The sequence below is a fragment of the Camelus dromedarius genome, chromosome 1 (genome assembly GCF_036321535.1).
Source record: "Camelus dromedarius isolate mCamDro1 chromosome 1, mCamDro1.pat, whole genome shotgun sequence".
Lineage (NCBI taxonomy): Eukaryota > Metazoa > Chordata > Mammalia > Artiodactyla > Camelidae > Camelus > Camelus dromedarius.
In genome coordinates this window covers 39307142-39334639 of record NC_087436.1, presented here as the reverse complement: position 1 = coordinate 39334639, position 27498 = coordinate 39307142, and the positions used below count along the sequence as shown (strand labels likewise).

Below are 27498 nucleotides of genomic sequence, written 5' to 3'. Positions count from 1 at the left end.
TCATTTTCTTATCTTTCTCCAAAGGGCACCCTCTTCCCTTTTCTCACCCTGTGCTCCGTCACAGAATCTCACTTGCTCGTTTGTAACCAGCACCTCCACACAGGCGGCGACTCAAATTCTCTCCCCTCATGGTCCCTTTTCAGAGCCTCCGACCAGCGTTGTAATTAGCTATAGCACATCTCCCCATAAAGTCCTGCCAGCACCTTACACTCAAAATCATAGAAGTTAAGACAACATTTCTCCCACTATGCTGGTCTTTTCTAAAAGGAACCTACAGAAAACATGATCCTCTAAAATAACGTAGGCTTGAAATCTCACTTTCTCTGTGGAATTGTCCATCTCCCTCACTACCCACACCCGGTTCACTATGAAGCCCTTTACAGCTCCTTCTAGTTCCAGTACCCAAATTTAGACACCCATTTTTTTCCTTAAAAAAATCTTCTTTTTAATGGAGGTGCTGGGGATTGAACCCAGGACCCCGTGCTTGCAAGCCTGTGCTCTACCACTGAGCTGTTACCCTCTCCCTAAAATTAATTTTAACTGTGTAAAATACACATAATTTACCATCTTAACCAATTTTAAATGTACAGTTCATTGGCGTGGAGTACATTCACACTGTGCAACCATCACCACCATCCATTTCTAGAACTCTTTCTATCATGCAAAATTGAAACTTTTGTACACATTAAACAATCACTTACCAGCCCTGCTTCTCTCCAGCCCCTGGCAACCACCATTCTACATTTCTACTTTCTGTCTCTGTGAACTGGACTACTCTAGGTACTTCAAATAAGTAAAATCATACAGTATTTGTCTTTTATGTGATTGGCTTATTTCACTTGGCATAATGTCCCGAATGTTCATTGATGTTACAGCATGTGCCAGAATTTCCTTCCTTTAAGGCTGAATAATATTGCATGGGATGTATACACCACATTTTGTTTATTCATTCATCCATATATGGATATTTGGACTGCTTTCATCTTTTGGCTATTATGTCTAATGCTATTATGAACATGGGTGTGCAAATCTCTCTTTGAGACTCTCTTTTCAGTTATTTTGGGTATATACCCAGAAGTGGAATTACTGGATCATTTGGTAATTCACTTTTTTTTTTTTTAGTGATTCACTTTTTAATTTTCTGAGTTATTGCTTTCCTACCCTCATTTTCTCTTGCTTGAACTACATTAACTTCTAATATCTCCCCGCCTCCATTCTCCTTCCTCTCATTATACAGATGGCTGACCAAGACACAATACAGATCACAATGCTACTGCCTCTGAGGACAGGAAGTTTACTGAGTCCCCAGAGCCAAGCACAGAGCTTAGCACAATGGAGTGCTCAATAATGCTGGCTGAGTGAATGAATGTGTAGGTGGATGGATGGATGCATGGAAACAACTCCCTCTCTGCAAACTTTAATTGTCCTCATGGCCTACTAAATTAACAGATTCTTCCATGGCCTGGCACTTGAGGTTCCCCATAATACTCATTTAGCAAAATGTATAAAAACCTAAGAGATCAAAGCTACGATGTCAAACCCAGTGGAAATTAAAGCGATGGTCTATTTCTCCAAACAATTTCCCAGCTTCACTTCCCATTATCCCCTAATACACATTCCTCCAACTAATTAAAGTGTTTGCCATTTTCAAAACATTTCCTACCCAGAAGTCACAATCTGGTGGGCCTGGGCCAAGAATTTGGGCAGAAAAAAATACTTTGTTTGGCATAGTGCTTTTTAAAAATATTTGAATTTGAATGTGTTTGGGGGGAAGGGGGGACACACCCTCCACTTATCTTAGTCCCTATACTGGGTGCCCATCACTCATCTACGAAGCCCACCGAGCCACTGAAGAAATCGCAGTGAGTGCGAATACCTCTGAGAAACTGCTTCTGCTAACATCTAGCTCTCCTTGCATTTCCACATGTCCATCCTCAGCTGCTGGTTTAACCAGCTTAAGTGTCTCTCACTCTTTGAAGCCTTCCCCATCCTCCAAATCAGAAACTATTGCTCCTCTGTTTTCTTACGGCACTCTGATTCCTCCCCTCTCACAGCATTTATCCTATTTGGGTTTATACCATAATTACATACTTTTCTTATCAGGTCTACGCATGGGAAGGACTCTGAGATCAGGTTCACCTTCTTGCTAATTTGGTATCACTCACACACATCGCCAAAGTGCCTTGGACATGCTGTGTGAATTAAAATTAAATGGAGAAACTACGTTTTTACTTAGGAAAAAAAAAAGGCCAGTTTGGAATGAGATTTTACATTTCAGGTACACTTTGTATGTAGATATGTTCTGTAAACTTCTAAAGTGAAAAACGTTCAATTATGAGATAGAGCTGGGTTTTTATTTTTTCCCCGGGGGGGAACTCCATGGTGATTCTGTAAATACATGCCTACCTATGAAGAGTGTACCGACAGAGAAGAGGGGTTCTGTTCTTACACACATGGCTTTCAGCCTGGCTCCACCACTTCCGGTATGTATGGCCTGAGGCTGGTACTTAAGTTCTCTAAGCCTCAGTTTCCCCACTTAATGGTGGTACTCACCACACGAGTTCAGTGTGGGAACTAAATGATACAATACATAGAAAGCACTTAGCACAGAGCATCACACCCAGTGAGTGTTCAATGAAGGCTAACTTTATTATCTGAAATTGGTATTCAGATAAAATAAAATGAATAGGGAAAATGTGACTTTGTAATTCTCCTCTGAGTTTGTGCAGTGTTAAAAAATACACATACAAGTTAAATAAGCTCTTTTTCATCGTCCAAATCCCTAAGGCAATTCATTTATACTCTATTTTAATATATAATTAAGCTTGAAGATAGTCACAGCATTTTTTATTATGAACTCTACTTGGAATAATAAAAGGAAGATTGAGCTTAGGAAAAACTCTTCAAAATGTACGGTTTTTATCTGGTCCCTTGCCTGCTGGGTGAGATTTCCCATCAACTAGACATCTGGAACATTTCCAGATAACAGTTTGAAGATACTGAGACTTTTGTTCCCAGAAATAGATTTGACTCCCTGCCTAAGTTTCTACCCCCCCCCTCAAAAAAGCATAAAATCAAGATAATATAGCCTTTTTGGCAGAGCACTGGAAACTCATAGTTAGATTTACACTACAGTTGCAAAGATCAGTGAATAAATTTTCCATCACTAGATACAACGGCCTTATTACATTTAATTAACTTCAAATATTTATGTTCTGCCTAATCATTCTCCTTCTGTCAATAGCAGTGGAGAAAAAATAAACTGTCCAAAAGTATTTGGTACTTTAGAACATGTTTTTTGCCTGAGATAAAGCACTTGCACCAAAAAAGTTCTTATGTTTCCCAAAATATGTTCAAATATTACATTTAAGACTAATAACAGATTAACTTTCCTTTACTAAGTAGTTCTAGGGAATACAGTGAAAAATATATGCAAAACACTAGAACAATTGCAAAAGTTATGTTAATTGAAAAACATTTTAAAATCCACTCAGTTGAAAAACTTCTAGTTAGGAAAAATGTTCTTTGCAACTTACATTCAGTGCAACATGGACTGGTCCCCTAGCAAACATCTATGACAGAAATCTGTGAGTCAGAGGGTGTTTTCTGAGAACTGGGCCTTAGGAGGAACTCATTTTTGGAAAGGGAAGTAAGTCACAATGACTTTGTTTCTTCAAATCTATACCTGGTCCTTCATATACAAGCTGAAATCTGAAGTGATTACCCAATAAGATATTTCAAATCATTGAAGATTTTCAAAGCCCTGCAAGGTACCCATCATGATGTCACTAACACTGTCACTATGACATTGGAGAAGGGAAACAGCCAGTCCTGGGAATAGCAACACACCTGCAAATTCATTCACTCATTCACCCATTCACCCATCCAGCCAACCACATGCACTGATCAACTGCCCACCCCATGGCAGACGCTGTGGTAGATGCTGTAAAGACAGCTGCGACAAGATTCTTGTCTCCAAAGAGACCAGAATCCATGCAGAGGGAAAATATCAAAGGATTTAAGTTCTATGGGGAGAACTGCTAAAACAGATATATGAACCTAATCCTATGGGGAAAAAAAAATCAGAAGAACTAGTAAATAACAACCTTGATGAAGTCAGAGAGGGTTGCATTGCATGCTCACACACACACACACATTCACATTAACTAAAATTTCAGCCAGGTATTAGAGAAGAAGTCGGGGTTTGCTGGGTGGGGTCCGTACAGACGTATCAGGAGGATGGGAAGGTAGTTGGGTCAAAAGAATATCTTAGATCAAAGCATGTAGTTGAGCAGGGGAGTGATGAGTTCAGAGTATGTGGGTAAGAGTTTTGTACAACTGAAGACACAGCTGAAATGGTAGTTTGGGGTCCAACAGCTACTGCTGCTCTGATAAGGAAACGTAAATTTTTTAATTTAATTTTTTAGATTGGGGGGGGGGGTCTCATGGTTACATTTTAAAGTGAGGAAACCAGAGGCCAGGATCCCAGGATCTGTTGCTGAAACAGACTACGGGAGATTCTGAGAGCCTTCAAGCAGTGCAGTGACAACTGGAGCGGAGAAGGGTGATACAGAAGAAACACATCAACAGTCTGATGACCATACTGGTTGAGCTTTTGCCTTGGAAGGGAAATTTTTCTGAGATGATTGACAAAACAAATAAGGCAGAGGTTTTACATGGAACTGTTGTATTGAGGACCTAGCATATTCTATCTGACAGGGACATAGAATTAAATTATTGTTTTCTATTTCTGCCACCTCTTTTTAGTTTTTAAAAAGGATCACTGCAGTGGATGGGCTGGTTATTTAATTATGTTAACAGCCTAGAAGGCTTGGTCTGTGTCTTAGGCATTGCTCCATCCCCGTGGCACCACCAAAAAGCTGTTTGTGAATCAAGAGTCAGTTCATTACATATGAAAGTTATTCACTAGTATTTGACATCCATGTGTAAACACTTGAAGCCCGGGGAACACTTACTCTGCAGTAATCCAAAGTAGCAACATATTCATAAGATCCTAGAGATAGCTCTGGCTTCTCATAGTGGTCCAGTCTTCTTCCAATGTGGTCCAGATGTTGGAAATAGAATGGTGGAACTAATGAAAACAAAATAGGAAAGGAAATCTTTTGTTTTTATAACACAGACAATTTAGTAAGTTCTCAAAATTTATCATGGGAAGAAAGGAGTTAGCACAAGAAAAAAATATTTTACAGCTAGACTGCAGTATACTCTAAATACCCACCATTAAAAAGCATGCTCAGAAAGAATGAGGGTTTTCTAAAATACCCATTCGATCCTTCTACAAGTTCTTGATGACAAAGACCGTCAATTATTTGGATAGAGAAACAGGGGATAAAAGTACTGGTGTTTTTCAGTTGTCGCAACCAAAATTTAATTGTCCCTATTTAATTACCTCTTTTAAAAGGAATCCCGGCTTTTCTATTTAAATTTTCACTGCATCAGCAAACATACATTGGTTATTTGGACTGTACTGTTAACTAAAATATTTATTATCCTTTAATTAAGAGATGTCTTCAGCCGTGGGGAGTTCGCATGGTAATCTTTAATGTCTGGGCTTCAGAGTGGAGAAGATTACTGTATTAGGGAAAGACTACACCACTAAGATCTCAGCTGAGGAACTCTTAATTCGATTCAAATGTCTAAGAAGGTTAGTTCTGGCAAAGTCCTGGAAGTCATCCAACAGCACAGGAACACTTATGAGTAACACGCTGAACACTTGGACAAATATGGCCTGGCATCTCCGCGCAAACGAACTCCTGTTGCCCTGAGATTAATAGGGCTGGCGATTAAACCACTGACAACAGACGTATTTAGAATAACCAGCAATGCTCTGCTTTTCAGCATTTCATAGAAAATTTGTAAAACCACAGAAGCAATGACTTTTGTTTTAAAACCAATAGCTCAGTATTCTTTCTTTTTAGTTTTGAACTAGCATGGATTATAACAGGACCGTTTTCTCAGTTTGGACTTAAAAAAATCACTAAGCTTGATTTTTTTCTATTTTCTTACCACATTGTGGCCATTTCTTTTTAAACCTTTTTAAGATTCATATGTATGTGTGGATCTCTGATTTGGAAAACTCACTGTCTTGGGAAGATTACAGCAGTGGGAAACTGATAGTCTCAGCTGAGCAAAGAAAGTTATGAGGGTCTTAAACTGCTATTTTGTGACATTCAGATGAGATGGATATGCTGGTTCTAGGATGTATAGGTGGTCATTTCTACGTCGTTTCTGTAATTTATTTTCATTCACACATCTGCATGTAATATGTGAACATTTTTCCACTTAAAATTAATGAGTTTTATATTTGTTAGCATTTAATATCATGTGTCATGTTTTATAAGCCAGAATTCAAGTCCCCCCATAAATTATGCACTGCCACACGACACTCATCTTCCTGTGTGTCTTCTGGCCTCACACACTTCCCACTGTGCAACCTCTGGACACTTGGAAGGGAAATAGAGTGGAACCATGTGACCACACCTGCTGGGTTTTCTCGAACCCTAACAAAGTCCTGTCTTCTTTAAACCTAAATGAAGAATGTAGCTGTCAATGTAAATAAATCTAAGGGAGTCTGGCTTCCTTGTAGGAACAAATATTGGAGTCTACTATGAATAACCCTATCAAAAAATGAACATGGAAGCTTCCTAGGAGTGGATGCCCAAGGGAGGGGAATTTATTGTCCAGAAATATAAGAACTCTGAGCGCTTTTCCTCTACCGGGAAGTGGCAGGGCCTTTTAAGGCTCTGAGTTGACACTTTGGGTGTGAGGCCAGAGAGTCACACCAAATTAAAGATCCTAGATGCTCCAAGTGGATAGGTCCTGGATAAATTTCTGATCACCTTGCTGGAGAGCTGAGGGCTTGAGTGAAGACACTGAGATCTAGTGACCTTGGTGGAAACACTTATCAAAATACTTCAGGGAGAGCCCTCTGCCTTCTTGTAACATTTTCCCCCAAACTAAATAAGAGGGAAGTGCACTGTCATGGGGTCCCTGAGATCCAGGTCCCACGACTGTGTGACAGCCAGATTCAGTGGCAGAGTCCATCCAGGATGAGAGATGGAATAAGATCTTCCTCAGAAAGAGAAGTAAGGGTGGAGAAGCAGCAGAATCTGGTCTCACCACTAAACCCAATTTGTACCGAGTAGACCCCCCAGGTGGAGTAAGGAGAGAGACCTCCCACGAGGACCGTAACCCAGTCTTCGAGATGAGGCTGAAACCAATGAATCCGCTCCACAGCAAGGCACTTCCAAGACCTGACTGGAGGTCTTCGTGAGAAAGCCTCACTGTGTCAAGTCTCTGGCACTGGGAGCTGGGCAAAGCCATGGACTGTGATCAGGGGGCAGGTAAACAAGGGGACAGTATCACTCTCCCACCAGAGGATGAACATACAGGGAGCCCAGAGGCCATGAACGTGACGACATGGGCAGAAAGCTGTGCCTGAGCTCACAGGCCATCGGGGAGCAGCCACAGGAGACGTGGCTCCTGGGCAGAGTGCTATACACTCCTCAGATCGGGGACCTGCAGGGAAGGGTGTCTACAAGGATGAGAAGACGAGGAAAACACAGAAAAGACTCATGTTCTCATACTCATCGCACAGTTCTAGAAAAACTATAAATGTAAATGAACGTGGGGATGTTCACAGCCTGAGAATGAGCTTTGGTTGACACCAAAGAACTAAAAATAGATGTTATAAATATAACAAATGTAAGTGCTTTTGGCAAGCCTGAAGTTACTTTTCAACATCAGTGAATTCATATTGGAATGGAATTGAAAATATAGTGAATCTGGGGAAGCCCCTCGTTACGATGATTTTTTTCTTTGTTAGACGATCTGTCACTCATGTTGGCGGGAAAAGAAATCTATATACATGTTAGAGCCCGTAGTGATACCTGAGCTTTTCCTGAATACTGATGAATTCACATTCAAGAATAACTGGGAGGAACGGTGAAAAAGGGAACCATCTCTCAAGTTTATCATAAAAGAAAGTTCTTTATAATTTCCCTGAAAGAAACCAACCAGAGCACACTCAGTTTAGGACATCCAAGCCCCCCGGAGTCTCATATGAATGCATGAGTTCCACAGGGAAGTTGCTATGTTTCTCATAAAACTCCAAAGTAGGGAAGTCATTTCATTTCCCAATTCCTCTCCACAAAGCCTCAGTCAGAGGCGAAAGGAAATTTTACCTCTTCTGTCTACAGATGATAAACCTGGGAGGCTGTTCCTTCTCTCATCATTCCTTTGAGTTATTATTGAAGGTGTTTAGGAAAAGTTCCGGGGTAACTAAGAGCTTTAATGGGTCTATTTTTTCCTGAGCTAAGAAGTACAATACGTTCTATTTCCCTGAGAGTACACGTTGGCTCTCCTTACCGTCATTCACGCAGCTGCAGAATCCACACTGGTACCTCCTTCCTCCTTCAATGAACTGCATGAACGGACACATGTAGGCTTTGCATCTGTTGCATCTGACTGGTCCGGTCTCGCCATGATTCACCAAGTAGAGGGGTGTCTACAGGAAGCAAGTGAAGTAAGAGACAGGTGCACATGGGATTTCCAGGTATTTCAGAAGTCCTAGGTGTTAGCTGTAACTGGAAAACTCTTCTAATGGGCTCGTTAAGGAACTCAACCCTTAGCGTTCACCAGGGGAGTAAGGATGCCTCCCTGGACATTCAAGGCGATACCCAAACAGAAATGAATTTAACTGCACATCTAATTTATAAGCATATACTCATATTAATGTATATGTGTGTATGTATATTTACCTACGTGTGTGGAGACAGAAAGAGAAAAAATACAATGATGATAATAATACTTAACAAAGCTTATGCTGAAGATGTCCTGGACAACTTGTATCACATATTTTGCTAAGTTTGTTCATTAACTGTAAATAAAGAAGGGAATTGGGTCTGATTTTAAAGGCTCTAGTTTGCACAGCAGTATGCTGTTTAGACAGTTCCATTGCAGTATACAAAACGTTTCTTCAAAAATGCAACTGTCTGAAGACGTTCACTTATTTAGGCAAGGAGCCTGATTCTGCCTTTTCTGTTTCTTTATTCCATGACACAATGTCTCACGAAGGACTCTTAAGGTGGCTGGTCAGGCTTTGCCAGAACAAAACAATAAATATTTCAGCTGCTTCTTCCTCATAAACATGCGTGGAAACCATAACACATCTTCTGCAGCTTGAAAGTTAAAATGCTCAGCAGTAGAAGTCTGCCTTGTTTCTCAGCGCTTCTGGCTCTCAGAATAAAACCACAAAGATTCTTCTTGTTTTTGTAAATCTCCTTAAAGATAACATGTCTAGAAAAGCTTGACAACTACCGGGTTTGGCACATCAACTAAGTTTTCCTTTAAAGAAAAAGGCGTAAATAAAGCTGACTGCTCTTTAATGGAGTCAGACACGCAGAGCAGGAGGAAAGTGGCAATGAGGTGGGGCCATAAGGCCATTTTCTGCTGTTTTCTTAGGGAAAAAAAAAAAGAGAGGGAGAGAGATCTACTGTTTGTCTTGCCTACATGTTCAACATGAGAACTAATCCACTAGTGAGGTTTCAGAAATGAGTTGTGAGGTCTCAGAGCAGAAAACAAAAAACAAAAAACAAACAAAAAAAAAAACCAGGTAGTATAATATACAAAAGAATCAAGGAAAGGATAAAAAACAAATATATTCAGAGTCACTCCCTCTGCACTGCCCTCTCCCCCACCTCTTGCCTCCAGGAAGCCAGAGATGGACTGGATTGTCTTGTTTCTGGTCTCTTCTGATCTACAGCATGGGTGTCGCTCTGGTGTCCCACCCGTAGGGCTGTGACAAGGAATCCACGTGTGGGACAGAGTACTATGCCTGCACACATTATCGGATATGAGATAACTAACTTGTTATCAGATCTGTACAGAACCACCTTTCCTCTCTCAAAACCACTCAGCTCAGGAGAGCGTGCATATTTAACAGCAGAGTTAGAGACAGGCTTGAGTTTCTAAAGGTGTTTATTAGTAAAAGAATTTAAATCAGCTAACTTGTTAGTGTAACACGTTATTGTAAAAATGACCTAGAAGACAGGGAATCTACCTTTCAAGAACTTCTGACACAATCTGATGGTTAAAAAAAAATTGAGAGGCACAGTATACAAAATATTTCTTCAAAAATGCAACTCTGAAGAAATACATAATAACGTTCACTTATTTAGGCAAGGAGGCTGACTCTGCCTCTTCTGTTTCTTTATCCCATGACACAGTGTCTCACAAAAGATTCTCAAGGTGGCCAGTCAGGCTTTGCCAGAACAAAACAATAAATATTTCAGCTGCTTCTTCCTCATAAACACGTGTGGAAACCATGACACATCTTTCACAGCTGGGAAGTCGTAGTAGATTCTAAAACCATTCGAGGAGTCTGATTGAAATACACATATACATATTCAAATACTGACATAAGTAACATTTTTCAAATAAAAATTTCTTGTGTGAAAGGTATAAAGTGATAAATGTGTAACCTCTTCAACTGGTAATAGTAAGAAATAATCTGAGGGGACAAAAGAGAAGCAAACAAGCTACAGGTGCCAACAAGAGGTTCTTAAGACAATGAACGGAGAATCAGAATGAGAAGTGAAAGATAATAAAAATCTAAGGATAAGGTAGCTTTTTCTGGGTAAAAAAAATCCAATCATCGATCATGACTTTGGTTGCTGCTCTGTTTTACAACTTCAACCTCTGAGATCAGGAGATGCTTTTAAGAAGAGTTACGCTAGTATTAAAGTCTGCAGTTTGCATAAACTCCAGCCAAGTTTACTTCACTCATCCTTTTATTTTCAAAGAGTTCAAGGACTATAATCAATTCCCTGAGATACTTTAGAAATGAAAGCTGATGCAATTATTTGCTAGACAAAGCAGAGGTAATGGAAGGAAAATTAACCTTATTTTTACTGATATGATTTACTCAAAGGCAGGCCCAGCCTAAAATTACTGAAATTGTCGGCCACTAACACCTAAGCATTCCAGTCCTGGCAGATTCAAACTTGCAGAACTGAAAAGGAATGTCTAGGAACAAACTGGTGTCGAATTATGACTGTATTGAGGCTGTTAAACACACTTGAATTTAATTGTTTTCTATTTTCACTCTTTTGGAAACTGGATGATGGATCAGTAAGAAGGGTCTTCAGACAACTGAGGTGACAGTAAAGAATGTTAAAAGTTTTTGAACTGTTTACATTTTCTTTTTGGGTTTCTAAATTCCACTGCCTTGTTTCATCTCTCTCAGGCCGTGCAGAAAACCATCAGAGGGTTTTCTTTGCTCTCTCCAGATGTCTGCTTATCTGCTCTCCAGTAGTGTGCAGGAGCCCAGAAAGAGCTAGTCTCAATTTTCTTCTGAGTTCAACTTTACTGTATATGGCTTTTTTAAAGAAAACAAAAACAAAAACAAAAACAAAAACTAGATGACTTTCCAAAAACTAAGTTTTGTTTACTTCTTACCAAGGCATTATATCATACTTACCTCAGAAATGTTTTCACATCTTATAATCTTGTGTGTAAATGTGCTTTAATCTTTTGGCCTCCAGTATATCCCTGCCGGCTCTTTCTTTTCTGTTCTTCTCTTAAATGGAAAACGTGAAAGGATGGAGAGTCCAGCTCTAAAACCCTCATCTGGCTATTCCTGGCTCTGGTCCTGTGTAGCATGAGTTTACATAACACGCAAGTGATGGGGGTGCTGGGAAGGAAGCAGGGGAGACTAATACCTGAACCTTTTGCTTATACTTTTGGACTACAAGTGTTATGCCAAATATCTTATTGGTACTAAATTTTAATTAAAATACTTCAATTGAATAAAACCTATCTCTTTTTTGTGCATATGGACCACAGGCAAGAATTGAGAAATCAGGTTCAGTGTTAGAACTTCTGGTTCTTATTCCATGTCAAAGCAGTAGACAACAAAGTATATCAATCAATAACTCCTTGGCACTACTAATACATTGTTTGAAGTCTTCCTATATTTATATACCATCAGTTTCCCTGCCATTCTCTTTAACATCTGTGCAATCGGTGCCGGGTTTGTTGTGTGACTTGGTAGGACATACAGCCCAGGAGCATAGAAAGACATTAAACAAACAATAATGCAAATATGCAATTAAGAGAGCAAGGTAGGGGTAGAGGATACTTGGGAAATCATCACTAATGAAAGCAATGTTAAACTGTTCACAGATTGTAATCCAAAATAAAAATAGATGCTCAAAGAAAATGAGGCGCAACCTAGAAAGATCCCACGGGGAGAACTCTGATAAAGTTTGCAGTCTGTGTGGTTTGGTCTTGGCATCTCTATAACGAAGAAAAGTCTGAATACACCATTCTTGTTATATAGTCTATACAGAAGGCAGCTAAATCCTACAAGCTGATTATACTGGATCTGGGAAGTTGAAAATGAAGGTGTTCTTACAGCACAGATCCAGTAGGTGGCACTGTACAACTGAAAATTGAAACAAAACGATGTAATTTCCTTAGGTAATAAAATAATCAAGGTAATTATGCTACACTCATTTTATGTAACTATAATAACATTTAACTGAACTTATGTCAGTTATTACAATCACAAAATTAAGAAACCTATACTTTTCTTGAAAAATCCTTTGATAATGGTTAAAACTATTGCGGGTGAAACAAAATGTGATTAAACATGAAATGCAGGCTATTTTTAAGCATCAATTATATAGAAATTCCAGAGTGTGCCAAATTTATTGAAAATAATAGCCAAAAGAAAACATATTTTAAAAGCTTCTAATCCTCTCCCAACTTTTCCTTGACTGCACGTATGGAAACAGGCATCTTAGGGACCGGCAGCCCCCCCCCCCCCCCCCCCCCCCCCCGAGCACAGCAGGCAGGCTGACGGTAGCCCAGGAGGCGGAGGCACCGGGATGCCAGCGCTCCCACTGCCAGCACCCACCCCCTCCCTCCACATTTGCATCTGAGGTGTGAAATAACCAAGCAAAGACAATGAAGCTGCATCCTGCTGCTCAGCAGTGCACGGTGATGGAGAAACGATTTTCTAAAGCAGACACCTAGCTTCCTGCTGGAACATCAAATCACAGGCAGCGGTGTGAATGAGGGGAGAGACAGGACAGAGTGGCCAAATCGGAGACTGCAGGAACACCTTGACTTGGGAAGGTATTCCTGCCTATCTCTAGAATATTCCCAGGTAAAAACTGCCTCTCTCCCCGCTTTCTTCTTCCATTGCCCCACTCACTGCCCACCTCATTTTTCAGGACCCGAGTTCACCTAAGTCCCAATACACACACACATACACAAGCTCACCCTTTAACCACCCACTTTCCCCTGTCTTCTAATACATGTTTACCGATTTTGAAAAAATACACATTTCCCATTTTCCATGTCTACTTCTCTTCCCTTTTTTCTCCCCTTTTATTTCCTCCACTAGAAGTCTTCAGGAAAGTAATCAGTGTCCTGGGACTACACAGTTGTTCCCCATATGACCAATATTCTACTTTACTAAATGCCTGAAGGAATACCAGGCTAAACAGTGACCAGTCATGGGAGATATATTTTTGCCTACCGTGATTCCTAAATCTGACCAGAAGGTTTCCAGCAAGAAGACCTGCCAAAAGGTGACACGGTCCTCCAGCCCAATACAGGATCATACTCAACATCAGGTTATACTCCCCAGGGAACCACTGTGAAGCTGTATCTCTCGCAGCAATGGTTTCCTATCGTCAAATGCGACTCTGGCACACGGCTTCTTGAGGTCGGGGTGCTGCTTTTTTTTTTTGATCTAGCTCAAGAGAGGTCAGTTGGTAATTTGGATTAATTGAGGGATATAAGTAGAAGCACAACAATGGTATGTGAAAAGATAATCCAGAACCTGTGATGAACAGCCACCCTCTAAAATGTTAAACATTCAGACTATTAGGCGTGCTGAAGACAAGCAGAGTCAGATTCCCAGAGGATTATGGCCAGCAGCTAAAACAGAGAGTGTCTGTATCAACTGCACTTATTAAAGATATTTCCATAGGAAAAGAGAACTGAGAAGCAGCTTATGTGTGTTTCCTTTTTTTAGCTTCACCATATATGACATTCAGTCAGCCAACATGGACGGAAAAGGCACAGGACAACAGGCTACCTACTGGGCATATGTTTTCTCAGCAGCAGTATTATTTTGTTGAACTTTTAAGAATAATGAGTACAGTATGAAAGAACTCTGTTTTCTGAATGCCTTTCAAAAATCCTGTTATGAGGGGGGAGGGTATAGCTCAGTGGCAGAGTGCATGCCTAGCACGCACAAGGTCCTGGGTTCAATTCCCATACTTACTCTAAAAAGAAATAAACCTAATAACCCCCACCAAATAAAATAAATAATACAATAAGAAATAAAATATTTTTAAAAAATCATGCTATGCATCTTTTAAAAAGAAAGAGAGCCTGATTATAAAAACTTCAATGTATTATATTAATTACAAGAATATGTTTATACTTTTCCAGGATGTTTTCAGTTGGCCTTTGACCTAAAACATCGTGTTCTCCAGAAAATTAGCTTCTTTCTAGTTGGAGTGTTTGTGGCACTTGAGAGATTATTTTCGATTTTTTTCCCTTCAATGTTGCTGTGGCGTCTATTCTTGTTATAACTATATCTAGAGTGTATGTTGGATGTGAACATGTCTTTAATGTGGAAATTAGTCTTTCTTGATTTGGGGCCATTGTTTCTGTTTTGGTCTATCCAGCATTGCAAAATCCTGACAAATGTGACCAATTCAAACTTATAATATAAGTAAGATCATAACGATTACCTGTATGATTTGTAGTTTAAAATGTTTTCATGTATGAAAGCCTCAGTGTGATGCTGAGATGGTGACAACCCCACGGGTGGGAATTACCACCCATGTGGTTCAAAAGGGAATGGACATCAGTGAGGGAAGCCACTTGTCCAACAACATGCAGAGCTGGAGCTTCCATCCCCCTTCATTTCTATGCTCTATGTTCAGAAGCAGCTTGCAGATCGCTTCCATAGAAAAGCAGTTTCAGAGAAGCTGCCATCAGCCATCTACGACGTGAACCAAGCCCCTTGCGGTGCCTGGTACCCACGAAGGGTCTCCTGCCATTTCTCTCTCTCTTTCTCTAAGGAGCTATTTTATATCTTTTCAACCTCATTTCATCCTTCAGATAAGCTCAGCAGGTAACTCCGCCTCCTTGCTCATAAAGAAAACAGAAAACCTCAGACAGGAACTCCCCTGACTTCTCCTCACGAATTTGCAAGCACCTACCTCACGTTTCCCTTCCCCTCTTCCGTTACAGTCGAAGGGGTCCCCTCTCTCCTCCTGGCTTGTTCCCAGAGACCCCATCTAAGCTGGGACCAAGTCTCCGCTGGGCCGCTCCACACAGGCGTGGGCCTCTCAGCCATGTGTTCCGTGTGACCCAGTGTCTGACAGCACTCATCACTTACTTTTTGGTATCACGACTAAATTCTCAGACCCATGCCCTGCAGGTCTAACTTGTTTGTTTTGTTTTGTTTTATTGTTGTGTCTCTTCTATCCCAATACCCAAGACAATGGGCAGTCCAGAGTTTTTGAATGAACAAACAAAATATCAACCAGGTACCCACAAATATATTGTCATAAGCTCAGGGCAGTTCATGGTAGGTGCTAAACAAAAGGCACAAATAAAAGAAGTCACTTGTGATGGGGGATCAATAAAGGCTTCTTTTGAGGAAGAGGTGGGCAGTTACAAGGAGTTACATTCCAGTGGCAGAGAACAGTGAGAACAACACAGCTCAAGAAGACAAATCTGAGCTTGGGGCACGTCGGTGGTCAGCAGGCAAGTAGCCTGGTCCTGCTGAGATGAAGGAAGTTAAAGAGGAAGGTTGGAGTGATTTAATAGAGAGTTTTTAAAGCCAGGTCCACATACACACGCACACACACACCTCAGATCAGCTGTTACTAGATGGTAACAACTCTGACAAGATAGTTGAGATTTTACCACTCACTAAACTAAAACAATGTCCTTGGAACAATGGTTGGTATAGGTTTTGAAACCTGCTCATAAATTAGCAAATCAGGTTTTTTTTACAGTTACCATGAAGGATTTTTAGAATTTCTGTTTCATCATCTCCTGTATTTTATTCAATTCCTAAAAACTCTTTTAAAAATAAACTCAAAAGATGTTTGAATGTTAGTTCTAGTTTTTAAAGTAAATTTCTAAATAAAAAAGTTCACTCCTTAACAGCTTAGGTAAACCTCAGGTTCACCACCGATCCCCTGGACTTACAGTTCAGAGTAAATTATCAATAAATATTTGTTGAATAGATGACAAGAAAAGGAAGGCAGGAAGAAGGGGAAAAAACTGAAGTCTGAATGAAAAAAAAAAAAAAGTGAAGGAAGAAGAAAAACACAGAAGTCACGTTTAGACAGGAGGATATTTGCCAGTTCTCTCATCACAGAAGTTTAAGTCTGAGTGCGATAAACCTTAATATGTTAAGTTCATCCAAATATACGCACAGATAACTTCACTGGGAGGCTCTTCTCTTGCAATGGGCAATAGCATCTTAAAGCAAATGCAGCTGTGACCTTTCTCCCCAGGTCCTCGAATGCCAGGAGGGCTTTTCAGTGGGAAGGTCAAGTTGGACTATACGCTGAAGTCTATGAAAGGGCTGCTCCTGGTGACAGGGCATCCAGTTTCAAAAGGGAAAATAAATGCCGGTGCAGTTCAGAGAGCACCACAGTATCAGTTTTCCTGAATGGCAGTCCTAGGTCATTGGCTACATCACAAATGGTATGCTAAACACAAACAAAGTGGTCTGTTTGGATTGGGTTATGCTGATGCAGTCTTTCGAGTTACGGGTATATTCACAAAGATCAGCATTGTTTTTCTCGCTGGAACAGATGCTGGAAACTCTTGAATAAGGCACTGCTTCTCAAGGAGCTAGGACAGTCAGGAATTCTATAGCTGAGAGACATTTTCCCACATTTCTTTTAATTTAATTTTTAATTCTTATTTGTTATTGAAATATAGTCAATTTACAATGTTAGTTTCGTGTGCATAGCAGAGCTCCCACCTTTCTTTTAAACCTTGACCAATTAGAGTTTATCGCCCGTCCCTAAGGAAGAATTGTATTCTGTTGTCCAATTATGGGCCCCTTGCAGAAGACATGTTTAATTGCTGTAAGAATGCACAATGTTCACCGATGATGAAAATATACTTTAGACTTAAAAACCTATGAATCAAGTTTGTTTCTTCCATAACAAAATAATTGGCAGTTTTCTGTTCCTCAAAGGAAAGTTGTAAAATACTCCACTTTAAAGATGAAAGTGTCAAAAATAATAAGCCTAGAAGCAAACTTCCTTTGTCTCTCTGGCAGAACTACAAGTTAGCGGAAGTCTTCCTTCCATTTATCACCCTTCTTTATGGCCATGAAAACACCTACAAGATATCCCCCTATCTTGAGTCAAGTCCGTATCTAACTGACAGCTCCTCAGTCAAGCCTGCCTGTCTGCCCTGCACTCTACCCGCCCCCCCCAGGCAGTCCTCATCCCCCGCTGGCTCTCCCTTCTCTTCCTCCCTTCATTAAATGTTAAATATATATTTTTTTCTAACAGAGGTACTGAGGGCTGAACCCAGGACCTCACGCCTGCTAATCATGTGTTCTACCCTGAGCTATTCCCGCCGCACCACCCCCCCACAATTTTTTAAACCTTTTTTTTAATTGAGTTATAGTCATTTTACAGTGTTGTGTCAAATTCCAGTGTAGAGCACAATTTTTCAGCTATACATGAACATACATATATTCACTGTCACATTTTTCTTTTCACTGTGAGCTACCACAACACAGTCTTCTTACATCAGGTTAACTGTCTTGCCTCTTTGCATTAAACTGTGAGCTCCATGAGGACAAAGATCTTTGTTTTGTTCACTGACCTATTTTGGGACCAAGAACAGTATCTGACATGTACTGGGTGAACAATAAATATTTGTTTAATTAAATCTTCATTGAAATAAAGTAGAATAGGTAAATTCATAATCCTTCATAAAAATGAACACTGCACAGATTATGTTGTACAAGACAACTGAAATATCCCTAAAACCCAGGTGTGCTTATACAGTTAGAACTGATTCTACAAATAAGGATAACAGGAAAGTCGAATTACCACTTCACTGTTCAGAGCTGACACCGACGGAAGCTGTATGTTTAACCAGGCCTATCTGATGCTTTTTGTATGAACTGCTTCCAGAAGGAAAGCAACACAGGAGTCTAAGGGCCCTGCAGTCCGATCGGCTGTCAGTGTCACCATCCCTGGCGGGCAGCCCTGTGAGCTGGCTGGGCCACCTCAAGCGATGCAGCAAATTACCTCTTGTGAGTTAATCTGATTTGGGCAAACAGCCAAAAGCCATTTGGAGGGAAGACTTGAAAATGGATTAAAAAAAAAAAGGCTGAGAAAAAAATATTCAATTTTTAAAATGTGTGACCAATTTGAAAGCATCTGGAGAAATAAATGCATTTATATATTTACTATATATCAGTAGTGAGCTGGAAGGAGAGAGGAGATAAATTCTTAATTTATCAAATAAATAATACAGATCAATAAATATGAGCCAATAGATTTTCTTTCGGAAAGGAGAAATGTGGAGAAAGTTGTATGTTTGAAGTAGTTACATAAAAGAGGTTTTCAGAACTTTTTAAGCTGTGGAGGACAAGAGAGGATGGAATGTAGTAAACAAAAAGAGACTTAACTCCCATTCCCATGTTGAAGACTGACCTTGGCAGTTCAGCTCAGGATAAAGACAAGTGAACTTTGTGCTGGATGAATTTCATGGTGACTACATATGCTAGGTTTTATAATTATAGTTCTTCTGTTTTACTTGTATTTTGCAGAAGTTGTTCAAGAAAGTCAAAGATGCTCTTATTTTCCCAAACAGTAACATTTTAAAGATTCTAAGCCTCTTTTTAAAAAACATGTATATCTCATATACCCTCCCCATCTCTCTCTCTCTCTCTCTCTCTCTCTCTCTCTCATAAATACACACACACACGCTGTATCTTCAGTTTATAATGCAGTGATACTGAAAGAAACAAGTACTGGAGACGAGAATAAAAGTGAAATGTAAACTAAACTTATGAAGAATCTTACGGTCCAGGAAATTCTTTAAGCAACTGTTATTCTAGTTGGCATAACTGTTTCTGTCTGCCATCAATGTGAAAAGAAAGGATAATTTGCAGCAAGTCCCCAAATGAATATTTTAAGAACAAAAGTATGGGGAATAAAGGATTTTCTTTGATGGAAAACATAGAAATTCAAGTAAACATCTGATCCCTGGATGGAGATGACTCTGAAAAAGAGGTCCTAACCGTAGCATGGCTCCTGGATTGTCAGCTGCTTTTTAAATTCTCTTGGAACTTGTTCAGTATCCAATGCAGCATGTCTGCATAAACTAGATGCTCAGGAAGTGTTGGAGCACAGAACTCTGCATGAAAATCTTATCAAATTCCTTGGCCTCAAAATTCTAACTGACTCCGGTACATCAATAATATTGTATAATGAAAATACCATATTAAATATTTATTTAGTGCAAAAATATTCTAGGAATAGTTTTAGATCTTGGGAATGATATAGTGAGGAAAAGTTACATGTGGTCCCTACCCTCATGGAAGCTAATGGGAGAAAGACAGGAATCAAACACATAAACACAAAGAGGCACAAGGAGAGCTCCAGGGAGTATAATGTGGGGTATCAGAAAGCTCTCCCGAGGATGTGACTTTGAACTAAAATCTAAAGTGAATAGGAACTACCTTGGCTAAAAGGACAGGACAGTGTATGGGAGACTGAGGGAAAATTATTCCAGCAAATGCCCATGAAGCATCTTATGAAAAAACGAAAGCTACAGAAATGTCTATATAATGCTGGGTGCTTATCTTTAAATAGTAAAAATAGAAAACAATGATATATTGTCAAATGACAGAGACCATGCAAAATTTCTCTTTTTAAATACAAATGAGTAGCTAACTCGTTCCCTTGTATACGAATAGAATTGTGGCATCCACATCCGTCTCCTCTTTCTTTCTACACCGGATTATGTAGCTGGAATCACTGAAGGGGTGTGATAATATCCCTCTTAGACGTATACACTTCAGGTAAATTAAAGTTACTGTATTTTTCCCACTTCTCTTCCTTGCACATGGTAGACACCCAAAATCAATGATGGTTGGATTAAATGAAATTTTCCAAAGAGGACTTTAATATTGTACAGCAAATAATCAGAGCAATAATGATAGAGAGATCATTTCTTATACCAACTTCTTCTATTTTTAAACAACTAAGAGTTAAGTAATGTTATAATTTTAGGAGAGAAGTGAGGTTCAGAAAAGTTGAGTAAAATGTCAAGGTCACATTGCTGGAAGTGGTAGAGCTGATTTGTGCACCCAACTCCATCTGACACTCAAATTCCTGCCTGTACCCCGTTACCTGTAACAATGTTAACTCCTGACAAAGGATCGCTCCCCAAATCACGCATGTCTCAGACAAACTTGGGTGCTGCATTCAAACATTCCATAAAACAATAAAAAGCACAGATTTGCATAGGGCTTTCTTTTTCTTCCTTCCTTAAAAATAGGACTTTATTGAGGTGTTTTAGCCTTTTCTTTAGTGAGAACTGTTGCTCAGGAAACTTTCAAGTGAAAATCTTCTAAACTTTGGCTTTCTCACACTTGATCAGTCAAATTTATCAACTGCATAAATTTTAAGTCCTTGTATTATTATCTAAATATCCACAAAATCTGACTGAAGTTAGGACTCATGAAGCAGGGTATAGATCGTGTATTTCACTGATTCTAAAATCCCATCAATTATAAGGGACATCATCAAAACTTCCAACTGAACATGACATAATGCCAAGAAGTCACTGTTCATAAGATATATTCCCATTTTGTAAATGTTAAAATGTGAGAAAATGTGGGCCTTAGAGATGGTGACAATGATAGCAAGAGGCTCTAACATACGTCCTCTCCCATGGTGTATCCTCATGGATGCCCAGCGTTCAGCATCCAAGGAGCCTGGTGTTCCTGGCTCCTATGTTACGGATGCTGTACCCTCAACTGCCAGGCACTGAAGGTCATAAAACCCACACTGAGATTCCCTGAAAATTAAACCAAGGAAGAATGTTTCCTTTTTTATTCTTGTTTCTCCTGAAGTTAATATAAAAAACCAAAGATTTACATGAATAATTTTGTGATTGAGAAAATAAGCTTGGGGCATTTGGCTTCTAAATTGCAACTTAAAATAGAATTCTAACAACCTTTGCCCTGACAAATGTGACCCGCACCCCACCCTGCCCCCTGTACGTCTGCTGTAAGACCATTCTAAAAAGGGATAACATTCTGTTCTTCAGCTGCCAAACTTTTTCATAGTACTTTTTCATAGCACTATATGAACAATGGCCAAAATCCTTAAGGGATAAGATTCAGTTTCCAAAATAATTCTATATATTAAGCATTTTAATGTTGTACTCACAACTCTATTTCTACATGAGTACATACATTTTAATTTTCCAAGTTTTTATGTTAATACTTGTAAAATTCTGCATTGAAGCAAACAATTTAAGACTATAACCACATGTTAAAAATGGATTCAGGCTTTTGAAGCTTTCATTTTAAAAGAATTTAAGATCTAAGTCAAAGTTTAAGTTCTTTAAAGGGCACGATATTATGCAGTAATAAGCTTAATTTCAGAGCGTATGTATCACTAAAGCTAGCTGAACTGGGACTATATGAAAAAATACACAGTCTCACAATCTTCACGTGCTTTTTAAGTGAATTATATTATTATATACTATAGATTTCTTATACTAAAAGTATAATATAAATGAAACCACTTTGGGTTGGGTTGTGCAGTAAGTTCATATGAATCTCCAAAAACATACAGGATGTGTGACAAATCCATGGTAATCCACGCTGAATGCCCAATAAAGAGGAGAAAAGTAAAGTAGACACCGGCAGACTTCTAGATTTAGGACATCAGAGCCAGACTACTTCTTGGCAACGGAGGCCCGAGTCACAATACAAGACACGGCGGAGACCTAAAGTCATTTCCTGGCTCCTAACCCAGAGTTCCACTTACTGGCCACTCTCTATTGTGCTTTGGAGAAAGTAGCCCATTTTTATTGGTTTCTGAAATATCTTTGTATGATCAAAAATTCTTCCTACCTGTTTTGCTGTTCTGCTCTTTACAATGAAATACAACTTCTCTCATTAATGTGATAGAATATATTGATATGGGTAATTATTAATATGTGATAGAATATATCTATGACCTCACAAACAATTTTTTCTTTATCCAGAGTTTGTTTGAAGCCTAAAACACCTAGAAGTCAACCACTGTGCCACAGTTCTGTGGTTTGGCTTGTCTTTGTCCTTTAAATGTCCATCTAACCCTCAGGAGAGCGCATTTACTCAGCTAAGACCTTTACCATGTGCCCAGCCCACTGCCAGGTTCTGTCTGCATGGCCTTCACCTTCGAGAAGTACTAAGCAGTAGCTTGAAGTCAAAAGACTTCAAGAAAATAGGTCTCAGATGGACATGTCAGGATAACTCACAAGCTTGCAGGAACTAGAAGCCCAATGCTAAAACTAGTGCCAGCAAGAAAAAAGGAATGCTATCCTATGTGTTTAACCAAATAAAACCTCAACAAGCTCCTTTACAGCCAGATGTTGCTGAAAGAACTTGATATTTGGCATCTCGAGTTCCAGCAGCATTCTCATTAGCTGTATGACTTTAATAGCCCCAGAACGTGTAGAACTTCTACATCTATAAACTCAGATACACACCTGCTTCATAAGCTGCTATTCTTCCTAAGAAAAGCTGGCACACAGACAAAATACTACAGTGGGGCAGAATTTTTATTCCTTTGGTGCATTAAGCAACAGTGGAAACTCTGCCAAAACTCTGCCAACTCATGCCAGCAAGAGTGGCTAAGTCGAATGCATGACCAAGCAATCCCTTCTGCAGGTGAGGGATGTGGAGGTCATGTGTCGGTGTCAGATTTAGTCTCTGACAGTCTTTTCCTATTTTGTTAACTCCATTTGTCAGCTCACTGACATCCCTTCCTCTTTCTTTCCAATGGCATCTTCTTCCTATCTACCGCATCTATCAGAATATGAACGATCATGAAGAAAAAACAAGCAGTATTTAATAACAGCAAAAACGTCAAACGTCTTTATTCATTAAGTCATAACTAAGGTAAAATTTCCCTGAACCAAAATTCCAAAGAACGAGGTTATTCCCATCAGAGCCTTTTCCACCTTGTTCAAAAACTAGCTGTGTACTAGCAGATTTTCTGTAAGTTCTAGACAAGAATAACTGGTCTTGTTTTTCTCCATGTCTCTAAAGTCCAGCTCAGTTCCTACAGAGTAAGTAGGGGATTATAAATCAAGTGAAGTTTAAAGTCTTGGATAAAAGTTTATCTGATTAAATTAATTCAATAAGAAAGGAAATTAGTTTGACTATGATATCCGTTTATAATCTAAAAAAAATACACACAGATATTCCTGAATCTATTCACAGATGGAGTAAAAGCTTCTGCCATCTGGTTTATAGGTGAAATTACTTCATTTCATATATAATTAGATGATGTATGCACTTGTCCAAAATGTAAAGATTTCCTATGTTAAAGAAATGCAAAATTAGTGATAAACTTCAGAGCCTGCACTGGAAATCTATGCCATTTCTACCTCACCTCAGTTCTTAAAAATACAGCATCAAAAATAAAACCACAGGTTACTAAGCAAAAGAGTTTCCAAGATAACTGATTACTTTTGTTGAATAAATACCTCATAGTTAAATTATATTAAATATGGAAATGAGTTTCACTTAAAATTCATACCAAAAAAGTTAAAATTTATGAACAGAATATGAAATATTAAACACAGATGACATAGATATGCCCTTGGAAATAGCATACATCTCCAAAGCAAATGCTCACAGGGAACATTCTGCTTGGGTTAGGTTTATTTTTATAGTCCGTTGCTAACACAATGACATGCTTTAAAGGTTTTGTCAAACAACAGAACTGACTTTAAAAAAAAAAAAAACAACTGTACTAAATAAATTCTCCTGATAGAGGTCAAATCAGGATATTTTGAAGGTTTTTTTTTCTTAATTGCAGTAATCGTGGCAGTATTATTCAGATAAGGAAAAAAATCCTAAAATTTTACTATACCTAAAAATAAGTAAGTAATTTATTACAGAGGAAAATAAATTAAAATGCCATTCACAGCGAGAGTAACAGTATTCATGTAATCATTTACCTTCAAGAAACATTTTAAAACTTACTTCCTTGTTTACAGGTTGTAAATATCAAAAAATTAGCACGTCCCTTATTTTCTATTATTAGCTATAATTGTTTAGTTTTGGGCTTCTGGCTTGAGCATTAAAATGCCATTTATGGATACATGAAAGAATGAACAGGTTTAGGGAGTAGACATCGAAAATCCACTTTTGAACATGTTAAGTCTGAGGTTTCTGTGAGGATACCCAAGGAGACATTTCAGAAAGGCACGTGGATCAGCGAGTATGGGGCTGCAGATGTAGCATGAAATGAATGAGCAACAGCACAGTGACTTAGAGTCATGGACCTGGGTATCCAACTGCATGGCTTGGAATCCTAAGTCTGTCACTTAGTAGCCACTGGCCTTAATGAGTTCTCTAACTCTGTGCTTCAATTTCCTTATATCTAAAATTGAATAATAAACAGGTGGACGTGAGGATTAAATAAATGAACACACATAAAGGAACGTCTAATTGTGCTCACTGAGTGCTAAGTTTTGACTATTAATATTCTCCCCAGTAACTCTAGTAGCTGTTACAGATGATATGCAGTCTTTGAGGGGACAGAGAGTCTGAAGACAGAGAGGAGACCCCAAGTCCAAGCCTTGAAGAACCCCAAGACTAGAAGTCAGGAAGACAACAAAGGGAACCAAAATGCTCCCTGCCTGTGAGGTAGGAAAAATACACCCAGCAGGTGTCATGGAAGCCACGGACGGGAGGCAGTCAAGAAGGCCCAAGTCCTTGGTGACCTAGACTCTCACCCGGCCAGCTGGCACCGTGCAGCAAGGAGGGCTCCCTAGTGCTCGTGACCCTCCACATTCAGGTCCAGTTAGATGCCCAAAGACGAAGAAAATGTCTTTGACGGCACAGTCTTTAGGAATTTTCTTCCTGGTGTTTTAGCATCCCATTAAAAATTTTTTTTCACCTCTAAGTCTATTTCAACAAATAGAAGTATTTTTTTTTAAATAGAGAATGTCTTCATTAACCCAGGAGACACCATAAGAGATAGTAATCCTTCCAAAATACAACATTTTCATTAAATATTCTTATAATTTTATTCATCAATTATACCTCCCTGTCTACACACACACACACACACACACACACACATAATTGAGTAATCCTGTTTTTGAAGGTCTAAGAAAAAAGGAAGGGCTTCTGTAGAGATCCGGAATAGAGAAAATACGTATGTGGCCAGTAGGTAGAATCTTAGCAACATTAAAAGACTAGAGTGTGTTATTTTCTCAAGCACAGCTTCCCCCTAGGTCAGATTCCAAAAATAAGCCATCACTCTAAACTCATCTGTTTATTACTTTGAAAAGTTTCACTAAAGGAAGCCCTTATGCTGCTGAGGAGCTAGTATTTGGTTCGATCAAACAACTTAGACAATTAGAAAGCATACACCTTCAGTGTGTGCATGAAATGTGTATAGACATTTGAGGGGAGGCCTGGACTAACATCTGAAACCTTTTTTCCACCAAAAGCCCCCGAAATACCAGGTTTCATTTTCAGGAACGCATTACTGAAAGATAATTTCATGGTTACTATTAAATGGTGATAACAAGAAGGTGGTCACACACTCTGGTCTGGGGTCTGAAGAACCGTTGAGTTTAGTGCCATTCCATGCAGGCCTGACCCAGGGCAGCTGTCTCATGGGGAGGGGGCAGGGAGCAGAGCCTTTTGCTGGTATGCAGCTGAAAACTGCAAATTCATTGCCACGAACAAGGCACACTGGAGCTAACCCTGCCTACATCCCATATTGAGACAAAATTCTGTTGCTGCCTAGACTTCTTTCAAGGTAGAACTGTCATCTTTTCCAGACTGAAAATAACAAGTCACTAGAGAACAACTCAGACAGCATGGGAACGAGCCGGGTGGGGAGGGCACATCTGCAGCGATCCCATCCCCTGGGGGGAGTCATTCTTCCAGGTACCTTTATGTTAATATATTTCCCTCAACTTTAGGATTCATATTTTTAACTTCTCACATTTCTGAAATCTGTATGCAACTTCAAATGGACACATACAGTTACAGCAGTGTTTGTCTTATTAATATATCATGTTACACAGCTGTTACAAAGAGTGGGGCATCTCTATAGGTAGCAACATGGGTGGAATGCCAGACATATTAACTGGAAAAAGTAAAGTGTGGGGAAGAGTGTGCATGCTACACTGCCACTTATCTGTTTGTTTTAAAGGATGGATGCTCATATGCTGTTATATGCATATTTCCTTTCTAGAAGGAATCACAAAGAATGGGTAGATTGTCTGTAAAGGGGAGGAAGAGGACCTTTGTGGTCTGTGGGGTAGGAAGGGATCTTTTTTCATTGTATACCCTTTCCATCTTTTGCATGTTGGTGTTTTACTTATTTAGAAGTAACTGACCCATTAAAAAGCAAAAAAAAAAAAAACTACTACATGTTGTTATGGATACATGCATATGAAGTCAATATGTAAAATCACATATGGGAAGAGTACATATCAAATTCATTCGTGTTTGTGCCTGAAATGGGAGGAAAGAGAAGAATGGCTTGATTCGAGGACACATCCTATGTGGCTATGAAGTTTTAAATCTCAGAAAATGATCTTAAGCAAATATGACAAAATATTAACTTTTGTTAATGATGGTGGTATGTACAGGAGGGTGATATAATTCACTAGGACTTTAAATTTTGCTCAAAGGATAAATATTGAAATAAAAAATATATCTCATGGATACTACGACACAGCCATCAGAACTACTAAAATTAAAAAGACAACAATACCAAAGGTTGGAGAGGATGGAGAGCAACTGGAACTCTGATCAATGTTAAAAGGACTGTAAAATTGTACAAACACTTTGGAAAATGGTCTGGCAGTTTCTTATAAAACTAAATAAACATGTACCTCATTAGCCAGCAATGTGCTCATGGGTATTAATCCAAGAGACAATTCATGTCCCTGGAAAGACTTGTAGTAGAATTATTTATAGAAGCTGCTTTATTCACAAAAGCCTAAAAGCAGAAAAGCCCAGGTGTCCATAAACAAACTGGTATATCCATACTATGAAATACATTTCAGCAATAAAGAAGGAACAAACCACTGATATACTCCACATCATGATGGCTCTCTAAAACTTTATGCTGAGTGAGAGAAAGAATGCATACTCTGCAAGCCTATTTATATGAAGACCTAGAACAGGCAAAA

General features: G+C 39.2%; 1 protein-coding gene across 2 annotated transcripts in view; it reads right to left on the bottom strand.

Moving 5' to 3' along the window:
• The window catches only part of SEC24D (SEC24 homolog D, COPII coat complex component), a 113702-nt gene that overhangs the window by 29889 nt on the left and 56315 nt on the right, over positions 1-27498 (bottom strand). For both annotated transcript variants that reach the window (XM_064477897.1, XM_010985522.3), the window contains exons 9-10: positions 8389-8527; positions 4977-5092 (exon numbers count right to left, since the gene is read on the bottom strand). In XM_064477897.1, coding sequence (XP_064333967.1) covers positions 4977-5092; positions 8389-8527 — 255 coding nt within the window. The remainder of the gene's footprint in view (positions 1-4976; positions 5093-8388; positions 8528-27498) is intronic.